This window comes from Xenopus laevis, chromosome 8L (genome assembly GCF_017654675.1).
Source record: "Xenopus laevis strain J_2021 chromosome 8L, Xenopus_laevis_v10.1, whole genome shotgun sequence".
Lineage (NCBI taxonomy): Eukaryota > Metazoa > Chordata > Amphibia > Anura > Pipidae > Xenopus > Xenopus laevis.
The window spans coordinates 14,843,023-14,863,199 of NC_054385.1; the positions used below are offsets into that span (position 1 = coordinate 14,843,023).

General features: G+C 42.7%; 2 protein-coding genes across 11 annotated transcripts in view; one reads left to right on the forward strand and one right to left on the reverse strand.

Moving 5' to 3' along the window:
- Positions 1 to 14,707, forward strand: part of ribc1.L (RIB43A domain with coiled-coils 1 L homeolog) — a 73,953-nt gene extending 59,246 nt beyond the window's left edge. For 5 of the 8 annotated variants that reach the window (XM_041572154.1, XM_041572152.1, XM_041572155.1 and 2 more), the window contains 7 exons: positions 7,999 to 8,161; positions 8,248 to 8,329; positions 8,909 to 9,253; positions 10,526 to 10,644; positions 10,746 to 10,973; positions 11,671 to 11,837; positions 14,493 to 14,707. In XM_041572154.1, coding sequence (XP_041428088.1) covers positions 7,999 to 8,161; positions 8,248 to 8,329; positions 8,909 to 9,253; positions 10,526 to 10,644; positions 10,746 to 10,973; positions 11,671 to 11,837; positions 14,493 to 14,574 — 1,186 coding nt within the window. In that variant the 3' untranslated portion in view covers positions 14,575 to 14,707. 8 annotated transcript variants of the gene reach the window in all.
- A 2,241-nt stretch (positions 14,708 to 16,948) lies between these two features.
- Positions 16,949 to 20,177, reverse strand: part of sh2d3c.L (SH2 domain containing 3C L homeolog) — a 41,824-nt gene continuing 38,595 nt past the window's right edge. For all 3 annotated transcript variants that reach the window (XM_041571910.1, XM_041571911.1, NM_001086827.1), the window contains 3 exon segments: positions 19,956 to 20,067; positions 19,612 to 19,818; positions 16,949 to 19,388 (listed from right to left, as the gene is read on the reverse strand). In XM_041571910.1, coding sequence (XP_041427844.1) covers positions 19,213 to 19,388; positions 19,612 to 19,818; positions 19,956 to 20,067 — 495 coding nt within the window. In that variant the 3' untranslated portion in view covers positions 16,949 to 19,212.

Here is a 20,177-nt window from a genome sequence, read left to right on the forward strand (position 1 = left end):
CCTGCCCCTAATATCTGCCATATTTCTGTATGAGAGCATTGCCTGCCCCTAATATCTGCCATATTTCTGTATGAGAGCATTGCCTGCCCCTAATATCTGCCATATTTCTGTATGAGAGCATTGCCTGCCCCTAATATCTGCCATATTTCTGTATGAGAGCATTGCCTGCCCCTAATATCTGCTGTATTTCTGTATGAGAGCATTGCCTGCCCCTAATATCTGCTGTATTTCTGTATGAGAGCATTGCCTGCCCCTAATATCTGCCATATTTCTGTGTAAGTATTGCCTGCCCCTAATATCTGCCATATTTCTGTGTAAGAGCATTGCCTGCCCCTAATATCTGCCATATTTCTGTATGAGAGCATTGCCTGTCCCTAATATCTGCCATATTTCTGTATGAGAGCATTGCCTGCCCCTAATATCTGCCATATTTCTGTGTAAGAGCATTGCCTGCCCCTAATATCTGCCATATTTCTGTGTAAGAGCATTGCCTGCCCCTAATATCTGCCATATTTCTGTATGAGAGCATTGCCTGTCCCTAATATCTGCCATATTTCTGTATGAGAGCATTGCCTGCCCCTAATATCTGCCATATTTCTGTGTAAGAGCATTGCCTGCCCCTAATATCTGCTGTATTTCTGTATGAGAGCATTGCCTGCCCCTAATATCTGCCATATTTCTGTGTAAGAGCATTGCCTGCCCCTAATATCTGCCATATTTCTGTATGAGAGCATTGCCTGCCCCTAATATCTGCCATATTTCTGTATGAGAGCATTGCCTGCCCCTAATATCTGCCATATTTCTGTATGAGAGCATTGCCTGCCCCTAATATCTGCCATATTTCTGTATGAGAGCATTGCCTGCCCCTAATATCTGCCATATTTCTGTATGAGAGCATTGCCTGCCCCTAATATCTGCCATATTTCTGTGTAAGAGCATTGCCTGCCCTAATATCTGCCATATTTCTGTATGAGAGCATTGCCTGCCCCTAATATCTGCCATATTTCTGTATGAGAGCATTGCCTGCCCCTAATATCTGCCATATTTCTGTATGAGAGCATTGCCTGCCCCTAATATCTGCCATATTTCTGTATGAGAGCATTGCCTGCCCCTAATATCTGCCATATTTCTGTATGAGAGCATTGCCTGCCCCTAATATCTGCCATATTTCTGTATGAGAGCATTGCCTGCCCCTAATATCTGCCTGTATTTCTGTATGAGAGCATTGCCTGCCCCTAATATCTGCTGTATTTCTGTATGAGAGCATTGCCTGCCCCTAATATCTGCCATATTTCTGTATGAGAGCATTGCCTGCCCCTAATATCTGCCATATTTCTGTGTAAGAGCATTGCCTGCCCCTAATATCTGCCATATTTCTGTGTAAAAGCATTGCCTGCCCCTAATATCTGCCATATTTCTGTGTAAAAGCATTGCCTGCCCCCTAATATCTGCCGTATTTCTGTATGAGAGCATTGCCTGCCCCTAATATCTGCCATATTTCTGTGTAAGAGCATTGCCTGCCCCTAATGTCTGCCGTATTTCTGTGTAAGAGCATTGCCTGCCCCTAATATCTGCCATATTTCTGTATGAGAGCATTGCCTGCCCCTAATATCTGCCATATTTCTGTGTAAGAGCATTGCCTGCCCCTAATATCTGCTGTATTTCTGTGTAAGAGCATTGCCTGCCCCTAATATCTGCCGTATTTCTGTGTAGAGCATTGCCTGCCCCTAATATCTGCTGTATTTCTGTGTAAGAGCATTGCCTGCCCCTAATATCTGCCATATTTCTGTGTAAGAGCATTGCCTGCCCCTAATATCTGCTGTATTTCTGTGTAAGAGCATTGCCTGCCCCTAATATCTGCCATATTTCTGTGTAAGAGCATTGCCTGCCCCTAATATCTGCCATATTTCTGTATGAGAGCATTGCCTGCCCCTAATATCTGCCATATTTCTGTATGAGAGCATTGCCTGCCCCTAATATCTGCCATATTTCTGTATGAGAGCATTGCCTGCCCCTAATATCTGCCATATTTCTGTATGAGAGCATTGCCTGCCCCTAATATCTGCCATATTTCTGTATGAGAGCATTGCCTGCCCCTAATATCTGCCATATTTCTGTATGAGAGCATTGCTTGCCCCTAATATCTGCCATATTTCTGTATGAGAGCATTGCCTGCCCCTAATATCTGCTGTATTTCTGTATGAGAGCATTGCCTGCCCCTAATATCTGCCATATTTCTGTATGAGAGCATTGCCTGCCCCTAATATCTGCCATATTTCTGTGTAAGAGCATTGCCTGCCCCTAATATCTGCCACATTTCTGTATGAGAGCATTGCCTGCCCCTAATATCTGCTGTATTTCTGTATGAGAGCATTGCCTGCCCCTAATATCTGCCATATTTCTGTGTAAGAGCATTGCCTGCCCCTAATATCTGCCATATTTTCTGTGTAAAAGCATTGCCTGCCCCTAATATCTGCCATATTTCTGTGTAAAAGCATTGCCTGCCCCTAATATCTGCCGTATTTCTGTATGAGAGCATTGCCTGCCCCTAATATCTGCCATATTTCTGTGTAAAAGCATTTCCTGCCCCTAATATCTGCCGTATTTCTGTATGAGAGCATTGCCTGCCCCTAATATCTGCCATATTTCTGTGTAAGAGCATTGCCTGCCCCTAATGTCTGCCGTATTTCTGTGTAAGAGCATTGCCTGCCCCTAATATCTGCCATATTTCTGTATGAGAGCATTGCCTGCCCCTAATATCTGCCATATTTCTGTATGAGAGCATTGCCTGCCCCTAATATCTGCCATATTTCTGTGTAAGAGCATTGCCTGCCCCTAATATCTGCTGTATTTCTGTGTAAGAGCATTGCCTGCCCCTAATATCTGCCGTATTTCTGTGTAAGAGCATTGCCTGCCCCTAATATCTGCTGTATTTCTGTGTAAGAGCATTGCCTGCCCCTAATATCTGCCATATTTCTGTGTAAGAGCATTGCCTGCCCCTAATATCTGCCATATTTCTGTATGAGAGCATTTCCTGCCCCTAATATCTGCCATATTTCTGTATGAGAGCATTGCCTGCCCCTAATATCTGCCATATTTCTGTATGAGAGCATTGCCTGCCCCTAATATCTGCCATATTTCTGTGTAAGAGCATTGCCTGCCCCTAATATCTGCCATATTTCTGTATGAGAGCATTGCCTGCCCCTAATATCTGCCATATTTCTGTGTAAGAGCATTGCCTGCCCCTAATATCTGCTGTATTTCTGTATGAGAGCATTGCCTGCCCCTAATATCTGCCATATTTCTGTGTAAGAGCATTGCCTGCCCCTAATATCTGCCATATTTCTGTATGAGAGCATTGCCTGCCCCTAATATCTGCCATATTTCTGTATGAGAGCATTGCCTGCCCCTAATATCTGCCATATTTCTGTATGAGAGCATTGCCTGCCCCTAATATCTGCCATATTTCTGTATGAGAGCATTGCCTGCCCCTAATATCTGCCATATTTCTGTATGAGAGCATTGCCTGCCCCTAATATCTGCCATATTTCTGTATGAGAGCATTGCCTGCCCCTAATATCTGCCATATTTCTGTATGAGAGCATTGCCTGCCCCTAATATCTGCTGTATTTCTGTATGAGAGCATTGCCTGCCCCTAATATCTGCCATATTTCTGTGTAAGCATTGCCTGCCCCTACTATCTGCCATATTTCTGTGTAAGAGCATTGCCTGCCCTAATATCTGCCATATTTCTGTGTAAAAGCATTGCCTGCCCCTAATATCTGCCATATTTCTGTGTAAAAGCATTGCCTGCCCCTAATATCTGCCGTATTTCTGTATGAGAGCATTGCCTGCCCCTAATATCTGCCATATTTCTGTATGAGAGCATTGCCTGCCCCTTATATCTGCCATATTTCTGTATGAGAGCATTTCCTGCCCCTAATATCTGCCATATTTCTGTGTAAGAGCATTGCCTGCCCCTAATATCTGCCATATTTCTGTATGAGAAGCATTGCCTGCCCCTAATATCTGCCATATTTCTGTGTAAGAGCATTGCCTGCCCCTAATATCTGCCATATTTCTGTATGAGAGCATTGCCTGCCCCTAATATCTGCCATATTTCTGTATGAGAGCATTGCCTGCCCCTAATATCTGCCATATTTCTGTGTGAGAGCATTTCCTGCCCCTAATATCTGCCATATTTCTGTATGAGAGCATTGCCTGCCCCTAATATCTGCTGTATTTCTGTATGAGAGCATTGCCTGCCCCCTAATATCTGCTGTATTTCTGTATGAGAGCATTGCCTGCCCCTAATATCTGCCATATTTCTGTGTAAGCATTGCCTGCCCCTACTATCTGCCATATTTCTGTGTAAGAGCATTGCCTGCCCCTAATATCTGCCATATTTCTGTGTAAAAGCATTGCCTGCCCCTAATATCTGCTGTATTTCTGTATGAGAGCATTGCCTGCCCCTAATATCTGCTGTATTTCTGTATGAGAGCATTGCCTGCCCCTAATATCTGCCATATTTCTGTGTAAGCATTGCCTGCCCCTACTATCTGCCATATTTCTGTGTAAGAGCATTGCCTGCCCCTAATATCTGCCATATTTCTGTGTAAAAGCATTGCCTGCCCCTAATATCTGCCATATTTCTGTGTAAAAGCATTGCCTGCCCCTAATATCTGCCGTATTTCTGTATGAGAGCATTGCCTGCCCCTAATATCTGCCATATTTCTGTATGAGAGCATTGCCTGCCCCTAATATCTGCCATATTTCTGTATGAGAGCATTGCCTGCCCCTAATATCTGCCATATTTCTGTGTAAGAGCATTGCCTGCCCCTAATATCTGCCATATTTCTGTATGAGAGCATTGCCTGCCCCTAATATCTGCCATATTTCTGTGTAAGAGCATTGCCTGCCCCTAATATCTGCCATATTTCTGTATGAGAGCATTGCCTGCCCCTAATATCTGCCATATTTCTGTATGAGAGCATTGCCTGCCCCTAATATCTGCCATATTTCTGTGTGAGAGCATTTCCTGCCCCTAATATCTGCCATATTTCTGTATGAGAGCATTGCCTGCCCCTAATATCTGCCATATTTCTGTATGAGAGCATTGCCTGCCCCTAATATCTGCCATATTTCTGTGTAAGAGCATTGCCTGCCCCTAATATCTGCCATATTTCTGTATGAGAGCATTGCCTGCCCCTAATATCTGCCATATTTCTGTGTAAGAGCATTGCCTGCCCCCTAATATCTGCCATATTTCTGTATGAGAGCATTGCCTGCCCCTAATATCTGCCATATTTCTGTATGAGAGCATTGCCTGCCCCTAATATCTGCTATATTTCTGTATGAGAGCATTGCCTGCCCCTAATATCTGCCATATTTCTGTGTAAGAGCATTGCCTGCCCCTAATATCTGCCATATTTCTGTATGAGAGCATTGCCTGTCCCTAATATCTGCCATATTTCTGTATGAGAGCATTGCCTGCCCCTAATATCTGCCATATTTCTGTGTAAGAGCATTGCCTGCCCCTAATATCTGCTGTATTTCTGTATGAGAGCATTGCCTGCCCCTAATATCTGCCATATTTCTGTGTAAGAGCATTGCCTGCCCCTAATATCTGCCATATTTCTGTATGAGAGCATTGCCTGCCCCTAATATCTGCCATATTTCTGTATGAGAGCATTGCCTGCCCCTAATATCTGCCATATTTCTGTGTGAGAGCATTTCCTGCCCCTAATATCTGCCATATTTCTGTATGAGAGCATTGCCTGTCCCTAATATCTGCCATATTTCTGTATGAGAGCATTGCCTGCCCCTAATATCTGCTGTATTTCTGTATGAGAGCATTGCCTGCCCCTAATATCTGCTGTATTTCTGTATGAGAGCATTGCCTGCCCCTAATATCTGCCATATTTCTGTGTAAGCATTGCCTGCCCCTACTATCTGCCATATTTCTGTGTAAGAGCATTGCCTGCCCCTAATATCTGCCATATTTCTGTGTAAAAGCATTGCCTGCCCCTAATATCTGCCATATTTCTGTGTAAAAGCATTGCCTGCCCCTAATATCTGCCGTATTTCTGTATGAGAGCATTGCCTGCCCCTAATATCTGCTGTATTTTCTGTATGAGAGCATTGCCTGCCCCTAATATCTGCCATATTTCTGTATGAGAGCATTGCCTGCCCCTAATATCTGCCATATTTCTGTATGAGAGCATTGCCTGCCCCTAATATCTGCCATATTTCTGTGTAAGAGCATTGGCCTGCCCCTAATATCTGCCATATTTCTGTATGAGAGCATTGCCTGCCCCTAATATCTGCCATATTTCTGTGTAAGAGCATTGCCTGCCCCTAATATCTGCCATATTTCTGTATGAGAGCATTGCCTGCCCCTAATATCTGCCATATTTCTGTATGAGAGCATTGCCTGCCCCTAATATCTGCCATATTTCTGTGTGAGAGCATTTCCTGCCCCTAATATCTGCCATATTTCTGTATGAGAGCATTGCCTGCCCCTAATATCTGCCATATTTCTGTATGAGAGCATTGCCTGCCCCTAATATCTGCCATATTTCTGTGTAAGAGCATTGCCTGCCCCTAATATCTGCCATATTTCTGTATGAGAGCATTGCCTGCCCCTAATATCTGCCATATTTCTGTGTAAGAGCATTGCCTGCCCTAATATCTGCCATATTTCTGTATGAGAGCATTGCCTGCCCCTAATATCTGCCATATTTCTGTATGAGAGCATTGCCTGCCCCTAATATCTGCTATATTTCTGTATGAGAGCATTGCCTGCCCCTAATATCTGCCATATTTCTGTGTAAGAGCATTGCCTGCCCCTAATATCTGCCATATTTCTGTGTAAGAGCATTGCCTGCCCCTAATATCTGCCATATTTCTGTATGAGAGCATTGCCTGTCCCTAATATCTGCCATATTCTGTATGAGAGCATTGCCTGCCCCTAATATCTGCCATATTTCTGTGTAAGAGCATTGCCTGCCCCTAATATCTGCTGTATTTCTGTATGAGAGCATTGCCTGCCCCTAATATCTGCCATATTTCTGTGTAAGAGCATTGCCTGCCCCTAATATCTGCCATATTTCTGTATGAGAGCATTGCCTGCCCCTAATATCTGCCATATTTCTGTATGAGAGCATTGCCTGCCCCTAATATCTGCCATATTTCTGTATGAGAGCATTGCCTGCCCCTAATATCTGCCATATTTCTGTGTAAGAGCATTGCCTGCCCCTAATATCTGCCGTATTTCTGTGTAAGAGCATTGCCTGCCCCTAATATCTGCCATATTTCTGTGTAAGAGCATTGCCTGCCCCTAATATCTGCCATATTTCTGTGTAAGAGCATTGCCTGCCCCTAATATCTGCCATATTTCTGTGTAAAAGCATTGCCTGCCCCTAATATCTGCCATATTTCTGTATGAGAGCATTGCCTGCCCCTAATATCTGCCGTATTTCTGTGTAGCGACTCCCCTTAATGTCTGCTATATTCCTATCAGGGAGCAATACCCGCCCCTAATATTTTCTCTATTCCCAACTGGGCACAGTGCCTGCCCCTAATTATCTGCCATATTCCTGACTAGGAGGTGTTAATTCTGGGAAATATTGCATCCATGGTAATTAAAGTGAAGGCGCTGTTGTGTGTAATGCAACTAATATTTTTATCTCCTATTCCATAAATTAGCAGCTCTTTAGCTTGAATGTTACACTGATGTCATGGATTAATTTACCCTAGCAACCAGGCAGTGGTTGGAAAGGCAGATTGGGAGATGAATGGAGAGGGCTTGGCTAGAAAGATCAGTCATAGAATTTGTGAGAAACAAATGTCCTTTTTCTGGCCATAAGCAAACTCGGCTGGTTTGCACCACACTAATCTGGAAACAGCCTTAAACTGATTTAGGAGTTCAGCAAATAGGCTAAAGTCATTCTGGGGCCCATCCACTGACACACCCCTCGGTGTAAAATGTTTTCACAGCAGCAAGTTATTGGGTCAGCTGATCTTTATATGTGCCTCTCCAGACATGCATAAGGTGGACTTGCTACCAGATCCAAAAGAAATAGCTGCCACTGAGCGAAGGAGGAACCAAGAGCAGCAGAGGCAGAGCCGAATATTTAATGCCAAATGTCGCACCATCGGGGTAAGTTGGTGCAGCTCTGCCTGCTTCAGTCCCTCTCTCATGTCTCATAGAATGAATGATTTTTCATGGTGTTACTTCTCATTTAGGTTGATGTACAGACACTGGACAGACAGGTGCAGGAGCTGAAGTTGAAAGAAAGAGCTGAGAAAGCTAGCGATGAAGCATATGGTAAGTATTGCAGTTCTAAAAAAGCCCCAGACCCTGATTTAATTGACTGCTAAGCTCCTCACAGGACTCTAAAGGTGGGCCATACAGATAAAGCTGCCGATCGGTCATTTAGACCAATTAGACAGCTTATCTGCCCCTGTATGGGGGCTTCCATCAGGTCTTCCCGATTGATATCTGGCCGCAACGTCGATCGGGAAGGTTTGATTTTTACCCTACCGACCCGTCAGAGCCCCTTGTCGTATCGTAATTCGAATTACGAACGTTCGAATTACCCCCCGATATAGCCATGCCATTAGTGGCATATCGGGGAAAGATCCGCTCATTTGGCGTTGTCGCTAAATGAGCGGATCGTTGAGGCTAGTGATGGTTGATAGGCGTCAATTTACTCAGCCAAACCTTTGGAAAGATAATTATTTCAGACACATTATGGTCAACCCCCACTAGTATCCCAATATTTTCTGCTCCCACAATGACTGCGTTCACTGACTATATTTTCACACCCCAGTTAAATGTCTGTTTAAGAAATACATGCAAAATTTACTTTTTTTTTTTTTACTCCCTTTCTCCTCTTCTGTGCAGATGCTGAAAGTCTGCTGAATGATAAAATAGCACAAATACTGGAGCATAGGCAGGAGCAGTTGGCACAGACCTTAGAGAAAGCAGTGCAAGATTTCAGGAACCAACTTCAGCAGCCTCATACCCGCAGGGAGTTTGACCTGTATGACCCCAAAGCTTTAAAGAAGGACCAACCTGCCCGAGTGGGGGATGAAGACCCCAGGTGTGGGCTGGCCAGCTTGCAGAAATTCACTGGAGAAGATCTGAATGAGAAGGAACGGAAGAAGATGCAGATGGATCTGACCAAGAAATGGTTCTCCGAGCAGCTAGAAGAGAGAAAGAGAATGCAGCACCAGGCAAAGTATGCAGGTTAGTCTCTGCCCAGACTGCTTATACCAGTATTTATTTGTAAAATGATTTGCTTTTATTGTTTTTTCACAGCAGAAAGTGTGTTCTTATTGTAGGGGATATTCAGCAATCATTTATTAGTTGTTCAAAACAATGCCTACTTGATCTTCTACATTAGGTACAATATTGCATAATGCTTGGGACCGAAAGCCCTACAAAGACAATGGTGAAAATATCATTCCGGTACAAATGCACTTAGGGCATTTAATGGTGATTAGTTATTTCAACAGTTACAGTAAATGTTTTTGAAACCATCGTGGTACTGTTAATTTGCATCAGGGGCTGTCTCTCATCTTACTGAGGCTGACCCAAGGCTGTAACTAGGGTTGCCAACTGGACGATACTATACCGGCCTGGCTGGTAAAAATGATGCTTTGATCCCAATGTTATTAATAGGGAAAAAGATAAATATATAGGAAGGCCGGTATTTTTTTTTCCAGAAAAGGTGGCAACCCTAGCTGTGACCCTCAGCCTTTACTTTTTCTATGAGTCTGGTCTACCAGCGTATGTTTTGCACCAGGGGTGTCCAACCTGTGGCCCAGGATGGATATGAATGCGACACAGCTTGAACTTCTGCCAATCTGGGAAACGCCATGTTGCAATGTCACGCACAGAGAGTGTATGTATGCAGTCGCTAATTGTTTACATGTGTGCGTTAAATTTTACATGGGGTGTGCGGTGTGTGGCTTTCTAGAACAGGAAAAGCAGTTACCAAGTGAGCGTTCGGTTACTTACAAAGGCAGGTAAGCATTCTTTAGTGGCATCACCTGCTATGCTAGGGATATATGCAGCGCCTACATTTGTGAGCAACTTTATTCAAGAATGAACACACTAAAAGTAAAATTAGAACCAAATTATCTGATGAGCACCTTGAGAATTCACTGAGAATTGCAACTACTTCCATTCAACCAGATGTTGATGCCTTAGTTTCTCAAACACAAAATCCCACTAGTTTTATGATACCCTCTTTTCTTTTACTTTTACAATAAAATAAATCAAAAGTTAACGTTGGTGTTTGTGTGTATTTCGAGTGTGGCCCCAGAAATTTTTCTTCTTCCAATGTGGCCCAGGGAAGCCAAAATGTTGGACACCCCTGTTTTACACCCATGAGTTTGGGGAAAGGTGTCACATGTATATAATCAGTACATGAATGACATATGTGGTTGGATCATTAAGGGAAAGCTGAATGGAACACTGATCTCCTGCAAATGTTACTAATCTCTTGCCCAACAGACCACTTAAATGACAAGAAGAGGGTAGAACTGGATGAAAGGGCTTTGAATCTGAGCTCCATGGAAGAAGAATGCAGGAAGGCCATTAATCTAGCCACCAAAAACTACAATGAGGCCCTGGTGAGTTTATAGACTGTCTGGTTTGGCAGAAAAGAGCAGCTCTATATATTTACCTGCTGAGAGATATTAAAGCCAACTATCTTGTAACTCCAAATATGCAGGCTTTGGAAGCATCAGAGCACAAAAGGCTGAGGAACCAACAGGAACAAGATGATAATTTTGCAGAGATCTTTAACCACCTTACAGGAGACATTTTAACAGAGAACCCTGCTGCTGCCTCCAGTAGTTATGGTCCCCACCGTGTTATACCCGATCGCTGGAAGGGTATGAGTCCCGAGCAGCTCCAAGCTATAAGGGAGACCCAGGATCAACAATGTCAGGAGAAGCAGGTAGGGGTATAAAAACTGTTACCTTGGCTATGCCACCTTTTATTTCCTTATTATTACTATGGCTATGGCTTCACTGCCTGCTGACTACATCCCTTTTTATGATCGATATTTTTCTAGTATCTATCCAAATCAGTGGGTAAATGATATTAACTTTGCACTATGTACTGTAGATTAGATATGTTCCAAAATGTCACTGATTAAATTTAGGTGCCATTCTCAATAGGGTTCTACTGTAACATGCTGAGTAAAATGCAACGGAAGGGTATTAGATGTCCCTTATATCTAGGTGCTTTCATTTAGTTTTATTTTATGATGCATTTATATTGGTACATGGCTGGGGTCTGTGACAGGTGTAATGTATCTGAGGTTTCTCCCCATGTTTTACTGTCACATATTCAATCATTTGAGACATACAAACATGGGTTAGTGGGCTGGGACGTTAACAAATCATTTATATAAGGAGCTTCACATGACTACATGTACCATTATGGCTTCAATTATTCGGCACAGATAATAGTGAGTGAGTGTGTGAAGCCCATTTTTCAAAACATAAAGACATCACCATTGCTTCTGATGTTGATGAGCTCCTACTTACAGAACCCTTCTGACTTTGGTAGTAGTTCAGTAACACATGGAAAGCCACATATCTCATATCTGCTACATTTAATGGCTGATATGTGACACTCCTTTGTTTCAGAGGCTAAATGAGCAAGATAAGCAGCTGGAGACAGAGTGGGCCCATCAGAGAGTTTTGGCAGCCCGGGCAGCAATGACGCTGGAACAGCAAGAAATGGAAATGAATAAAGAACTGAGAAAGAGACTGGATTTATATAACCAGCAGTTGAGCAAAGAGCAGAAAGCACAGTGAGTGACCAGCATGGGCCCCGCACATTCCCTTCTTCATAATTTCTCTACAAACTGCAGTTTATCTCCACCTGTGTGCTATCTGGAAAATCAGTGCAATGGGGTGCGCAACTATTTTAGTGATTGCCAGGAAGAGCAAGCCATATGCAGATGTGGTTAAGTCTCTCACATTTTGGTTCGGCCTACATACTACATTTAAAGCTGGCCATACGCATGCCAATAAGATCTTTGGTATGTGCATGGAGGCCAAACAGTCACAACCCATAGCCACACACTATGGATATGTCTTCATCCTGGAATTGGGCAGGGTTTTCAAATTTAATTTGCTGATGCACCATCCTGGCCAATGCATAGTGGATTGGTAGATGAAGAAATAAGGAGCAGCACCTCTTTTTGTAAATTCTCTTTCTATGAACAATTGGAACAACATAAAGGCCATGACTTCATCAGTCAGCAAGCATACCCCTTTACTGAAAGTCAAAATCCCAATGAAGGCATAAGCATAACATCCCATTCCTGAAGGGAGTTGGAGTTATATAAAATCCCTCCAATGACGGCACTCCAGAATCAGTCACGCTTGAGTCAGTAGATAAATATCATAAAGGTTTATTAGGGTGAACCTTATAAACCTAATAAACCTTTATATTTATCTACTGACTCAAGCGTGACTGATTCTGGAGTGCCGTCATTGGAGGGATTTTGTATGTGTTTACAGACTGGCTCCCAGCCCTTGCAGCATTCATGGTCGTGCGTTCCTGCTCGTCCAGGTATATATATATATATATATATATATATATATATATATATATATAAAATCCCTCCAATGACGGCACTCCAGAATCAGTCACGCTTGAGTCAGTAGATAAATATCATAAAGGTTTATTAGGATGAACCAACGTTTCGATACCACACAGCTATCTTCGTCCTGTGTGGTATCGAAACGTTGGTTCATCCTAATAAATAAACCTTTATGATATTTATCTACTGACTCAAGCGTGACTGATTCTGGAGTGCCGTCATTGGAGGGATTTTGTATGTGTTTACAGACTGGCACCCAGCCCTTGCAGCATTCATGGTCGTGCGTTCCTGCTCGTCCAGGTATATATATATATATATATATATATATATATATATATATATATATATATATATATATATATATATATATATATATATATATATATATATATATATATATATATAATAACCAAAAAAGTCCAGACAACTTGCTTGTTTAACAAGAAAATATTTTTATCAAGCAATCTTTTTTTTGGTAAACAAGCAGGGGTGCTCCACCAATGAGGCGAGTTGAGACACTCGCCTCAGGCGGCCTCAGCAAAAATGCCGCTCCTGGTAACTAAGAGCCGAATTTCCGGTTTTCGAACCGGAAATTCGGCTCTTCTAGCGCAGAGAGCGCTATTGCGCTCTCTGCACGAATCGTCGCGGACCGCCCCTGCCCTCTCCGGCGCTATAAAGGTTAGTGCCGGGAGGAGGGAAGGGGGCGGCGAAAGAAGGCCGCCTCAGGCGGCATTATAGCAAGAATCGCCCCTGTAAACAAGCAAGTTGTCTGGACTTTTTTCAAACTACTGGATAGGTGCACTCTGAAAACAATGGAAATGCCTAGGTGCTGGAACATATATCAATATCAATAGAGCAAAGAAATCCGCACTCATAGGTCTTTTGTGATGAAAAAAATGGGTTTATTCACCTGATGACGGCTCGAGTCTAAGAGCCGAAACGTTGAATAAACCCATTTTTTTCATCACAAAAGACCTATGAGTGCGGATTTCTTTGCTATATATAGATATATAAAATCCAAAATTGGTAGCACCTGGGTCAATTGCTTCAGTGGTCGTGCTGAACCGTTTGGATTGTATATAGATATATATAACACACACACCAAACACACCACACACACACACACACCCCCCGTTATCCAGAATGCTCGCGACCTGGGGTTTTCCAGATAACGGATCTTTCAGTAATTAGGATAGTCACAACTTAAGTCTACTACAAAATTAAATAAACCCAAAAAGCTGGTTTTGCTTCCAATAAGGATTAATTATATCTTAGTTTGGATCAAGTACAAGCAAATGTATTATTATTATTATACAGAAAAGGAAATCATTTTTAAAAATGTGGAACTTTCTGGATAATGGGTTTCAAGATAACAGATCCCATACCCAGGGGCGCGCCGCCAATGAGGCGAGCTGAGACGCTCGCCTCAGGCGCAACACCGAAGCGGTTTCCAGGGGCGGCAAAAAGCCGCTCCTGCACCTTTAAGAGCCGAATTTCCGGTTTTTAAACCGGAAATTCGGCTTTACTAATGCGAGAGAGCGCAATTGCGCTCTCTGCATTAGTGTTCCTGCCTCCCCTCCCGACAAGTAAGTCGGCGAGGGGGGGCGGCATTGCAGGAGCCGCCTCAGGCGGCGCTTAGGTCTGAATCGGCGCTGCCCATACCTGCATATATAAATTATAGGCATAGTGGAAGGAGTTTTTTTCTTTAAACCACACAGACAAACATTAGGAAAGGTTTCAGTTGGCGGCTCGTGAAGTGAACCGCAGTGATGCATTGCATCCTGCTGATAAAATGGAGAATGTGTCTCCCATTTAAGGACTGAATTCAATTTTCCCTTGTGTTTCCCCTCTGTCTAGCCTGGAATATCTGGAGAAGGAAGTATATACTAACAACCCGACTGCCCACTACTACACTCAGTTCAACACTACCAGCCGCTGACTGCTGGGACCTTGATAAGGTGCTACCTCTTGCCTCCATTCTGATCTCAGCGCTGCACAGACATGGGACATGTCTATGCTTTGCTATATGTGTGCCTTGTATAGATCAATAAAGTAGAAGCATATGGGAAAAAGCCTGAATTTTACTTTCTTTGTGAGATTTGGGATTTTTTTTTATTGCTTAGATCGACTGAGCTAAAACCTCCGTATACATTTACATGTTCTCCTTGGAATATCGCTGTGAAATATGTTTAAATACCTAGTGAAGGAGCATTCTGGCAAAATCATTTTAGGGCCCTCTCAAAGTTGGGAATTAGATATTTGTCATGATATTGATTGGATATTTTAATTCTCATGCAGCTTTTTCTTTATTCCCAAATTTCCCTCTATGGGGGGAATTCACAAAAGTGGTGATAAAGAGACAAAATAAAAGTGGAGATAAAAATGTTGGATTTCCCACCAAATTCACAAACCTCTATCTCCACTTTTGTGAATTTGTCTTTTAAACAGACAGTTTTCAGATTTTGTCTTTCACACGACATTTTAACGGCATTTTTTCCTGAATTTGTCTTTAGCTCTTACTGAACCTTTCAATTAGCCATCAAGGAGGGAGTGTATTTTACCTAGGAAAATGATACATCATTTTTTTCAGGATAACCTGGGCTTTATAAATCTGCCGACATGTTTGTATAATTCCACTTCTGTAACAAGACATAAGGGTCTAAATACAAAAATGCTATTTGCATAATATATTGTATTTTATTTGCTTAGGTCAAGTGTCTCAGTGCTGCTAAAACTAAAAAAAAATGTCTGGGAGGCTTTACTTTTCCTTTACATAATATATTCACTCAAATTGCTAATATCGACTCATTCATTAGGCTAAAACAAGTAAAATAACGCAAGTTTGAGCTAAAAACTTTTTACATATAAAACTGTATAAAATACACTTTTTTTGTTTTGTTGATGAGACTTTTACACCTATAGGGTTAGACAGAAACTATATAAAGAAATAATATATACAAATACCCAATGGGGCACCTACAAGAGGTGTGAAATGAAGATTGGGTGAATCAAAGCAGAGCAGTTTATCTTAGAATTGATATGACACAAGAGTCATACTGTTGAATTTGGCATAAAGTCATTCCTTGTGGGACACTCTTCGAAGGAAAACGTGTTCTAGGAAATACTCTATGGTTGGATCCCTTAGACCAGTGGTCCCCAACGAGTAACTTGTGCGCAACATATTGCTCTCTTAATAGAGCCGTGAATCCATCTTCACAGAACAGAGCTAGAATCTTGCATTTTTTTAAGAAGACTTTTTCTCCATTACCTTTTAGGCCAAATAATTACAAATGCCAACCTTTCTTCAGACTGGCAGCTTTTAGGGGACTGCTGGCCAGAAACCTTTCCAGATAGTTTACAGTGAGGCACAGGGTCTCAAAGTCCAGTTCATATGCCCTGTGCACAGTTATTATGGTGGTGGTGACTTTCTTTTAAGATGTTTCAATGGTCACCCGATTCCCTAAAAAGTTGTTAGGTGTGAAATCCTCTTCCAGGCTCTTATTAAACATGTAGCAGATTTCTCGAGGAAGGACTCGTGTGGTCCGAAACATGTAGTGCTCAAATAAACTCCACCAAGACTTGAAAAGGCTCTCCAGTTTGATTTTTCCATAGTCCATGAAGGTCTGCAGCAGTTGTGCCATTCATTTTATTCTCAATATAATTCTCATTTCCATCACATGAATCTTATATAATATATTTCAGAAATGATGATATCGTAGTCTGTGCCTAATACTTGCCATCATTAGATTGTTATTGAGTAGCTAAAATAGATTTATAGAACTAGACAGACTCTTTCCCTCGACAGAACACAGAGAAGGGCACATTAATAAGGAGAACAGGTGAATATCAGAAGGGAAGAAAGCTCTTCAAACTGGGTCCAAGCATTTACTTAGGTCAAAGAAGAGGCACTCAATGGTTATATTGTGCAGATATATAACAATCCTGATTTTTCTTCAGCCAAGTTAAAGCTCCATTTGAGCATTCCTGATCCTGTAGTAAGCCTTTTCTAGCATCCTCTTGTGTCAGCTGTCAGGTACAGCTTGCATGTTAAACACAAGCTTGCAAAATATCTCTTTGCAATGATCTGGAGTGGATTGCTGTGGGCAGGGTTATGCTGAATTCCTTCTTTGTGTTGCACTCTACAGTGTTTTTGTAAGTGTCATGCATTGTCCCCAGTGTCCTCGTCTCTTAGTGCTTCTCCCTAACTTATTCTAGCCTTATCACTCTGTGAATTCCCACTAGTGACCCATAGAAGCACTCTAATCATATTTGAAAAATCAGGCAGTGCAGAGAATGACCAATATAACCAATCATTTCCAAGAATCCTTTTATTTATACAGAAATAGAGGCTGCACAGCAATGTACAATGAAGGCATGGGGATGCTATACAACACACACAAGTGTCTATATACAAAGTGATACTAAATTATTTACAGTCCACATGAGTTCCAGTTACAATTCTGGACATGGCACCTGCAGTGCCGTGATCCAACATGCACTAAATCGCCCTCCTGCAACCAGGAGCTTTTTCATATTCTGCCAATGAGCTCATTTTACTCTTTTTTTGCTGTGCATGTGGCACAGGTTCCTTTTAATCATATGTACACTTAACACCCTTATAAAAAAAGCTTCACAGTTCCTTGAAGATAGTGTAGGTTTCATCCCCTACATTCTGGAATGGCCGGAAACAATATATATATATACATTTGTGCAAACAAATTTGTTCCCCCTTACTTTTACCCCACTGTCCCCTTCCCACCCCACCAGGGCTGATTCAGCCATTTTTACTCTTGGTATGGCAGAGCCAATCTTCCCCCACTCCCAGGGAGCACAGGTAACATTTGATAAATTTGATTTAATAGATTTGTTATGCCCTTGCAAGAGCGCCACACAGAGAGGAATTCCAACCTTCCTTGATGGGAGAGATGACCCTGCTCCGTATAAATTCCCATTTGCTGAATTAGGTACTTTGTATTTGATGCAAACTCTCTCATGGTATTACTGTTGTTTTTGGTTGAATTTGGGTAGAGTCCTTCAGTTACAGGATTGGGCTGGCCTGCAAGGATCCCAGAGATTCTCCTGGGGGGGCCAAATCTATGGAAATAAATCCCCCAAGGCTATATAACCTCTATACCATTTGGCACTGTCTCCATGTAATTGAGTGGGCCTGGGATGTCAGGTGTTCTGCCGGACCTAGGAGATCCAGTCTCACACTGGTTAGTTCATATTAGTAAAACTCATCGGCAGTTGTAGCTTAACAAGCATGAGAACTTTATTTAGGTGTAGAAGCAGGAATGATCAGCCCTAGGTATTTTACACTATGACTAAAGACATAAAGTGGTTTATCTCCGATGTCAATGGAAGGAGTTGAAACTATGTGTGCTGTTTACTGTTTCAACGCTAGATGGCACCTATAGATCAAAATTCTAAACATAGTGGAGCAGTAGTTCCCAAACTGTAGGGGTGCTTGGAAAAATTGGTGGCGCAGCGGGGACGACCATGATCTTCTTGAGCTTGTGTCTTGCAGTGGCACGTTTGTACTTTTATGAGCTCTGGCGCTGTGCAATGACGTCCTGGCATAATGATGTCCCGTGTAATGACGTCATTGCACAAGGTGCGAACTTTGAAAATTGAAAGGGACGGCACCCAATTACCCATTGCCCATTGTAGTTTCTCTTTTGCTGTTAGTTCCTGGGCGTGATTCTATACTGTTTCACGTGTGTGACCTCTTACCTGCCTCTGATGTTGATAATTGCTGCCTGTCATGACCTTTTTGCCTGTCCCTGACTATGATTCGGATTCTGATTTGATACTTCGCTGTCCTCACTGTATTGATCATAGCCTGTCCCCTGACTATTTATTGCTGGTTCTCCGTGGTACACTCTGGTTCCCTTGACTGCCCAGAATTTGAGCCTTGTCTCTCTCACTATAAGATCTGGCGGGATCCGAGGCCTCCTCCCAAAGGAGGCTGTTAGAGGCAGAAGAGTGAGCTGTGACCAGAGCCTTGGTCCTTATTCTGGGTTTTGGAAGACCAGGTGTGACAGGTACTCAGCCTGAAGGATAGTTAGGGTAAGAACTGGGGAGAAGGCCTATTTGATCTTGAATGTCAGGCAGGGTGAGATTTGGAGTGACTATGGTACTAAGCAATAAACACTAATGTTATCAAAGATCTGTAACCTTGTTATGAGCTAAAAGTGGCCCTGACCAAAAATTGCCCAGGGTGTGCTGTAGACGTGACCAGTATGTTATGCTTTTTTTTACTTTTAGCTTGGAATAAGCAGTGATGGACGGGCACAAAGACACAGTCTTACTGCAGTGATAATGAAGAGTATTCTCTAGTGTTTGCAGCAGTCATTTACCATCCAATGTCTGCCATGAGTTAGACAGACCCAATCTGGGTTAAGTCTTTTCATCCAAGGGGTCCCAGCAATGATCTGCTTCACAGTGTGTTACTGGCCCTTTGGCAGAGATGATGTGTGTATAAAAAAAAAAGTGCTGATATTCCTCTGTAAAGATTCTGATGTGAGCCAACCAAGCCCCTTCTGTGGCTGCCCTTTTTCTCCAAGTCCTGGATGTTTTATAATTCACTGAATCGCACCGATGGCTCCAGTTTATGTGATAGAGCTGCCAGAACATTGTCAAACTTGTCGTATCTTTCTGCCTGGCTGCCCGAAGCTCCCCGGCTTCCCCACAGCATCCGCATCTGGAATTCTGTGCTTGAGACTTCTAAGAGATCAGATCTGGGATGGAACCCTATGGAAAGGCAGAAAAAATGGAGATCAGGTGACCATGTGTATGTATGGGATATTAAAGGTGACATATCTTAGCATGGGGCAAATTGAAAAGTTAAAACCTCCACTGTGTACCCTGCTCTGTGCTTAGCACGCAGAATAAACCACAAAGTCCATGGACCATGAACCATATTCCCCAGTGGGAACTCCACAGTTAGTGAGACATACTCTTTAGCACTACTTACCTTGTAACCTCACCTCTGCGTTGGTACGGTAAAGGCCTCCGTGATGTGCCACCATCCGGGCAGCCTCCAAGTGTGCCATAACCACTTCTACTCCGTTATCAGAACTGTCCCAGGGCTCCCCACTGTCCAGAAGAGGGCTGTCTCGCTCAAGGAGGGTGATTAGGGGAATGATGTGAGGGAAGGTTGTGTTGCTCAGAGGTAGGCTTTCTGCAAATGGATACACAGGATTAGTCTTTTCTTTTTTAGTACTTTAGCCAAATCAGAACCCTTTGCTCGTAATCTCCCGTTCGTTTGAGCAACTAATGCATAAAGCTGTTTCAGATGATGGTGTAAAAGGACCTCACCTTTGCCCTCATTCATGCTCTTCAAAAATGGCTTCAGCTTCTTCTCATACAAGATGGCTCCCTCTGTGTGCCTCTGCCTTAGTGTTACCCATGTTTGCTCCAAGCGTGAGATCTAAGAGAGAGCAGGACATCCAAGAAGTTAATTAGCTAGTACAATTTCAATATCTCTAACGTTAAACCATGGAGATAACAGTGTAACATATCTCTGCCACCAGTTGGGGT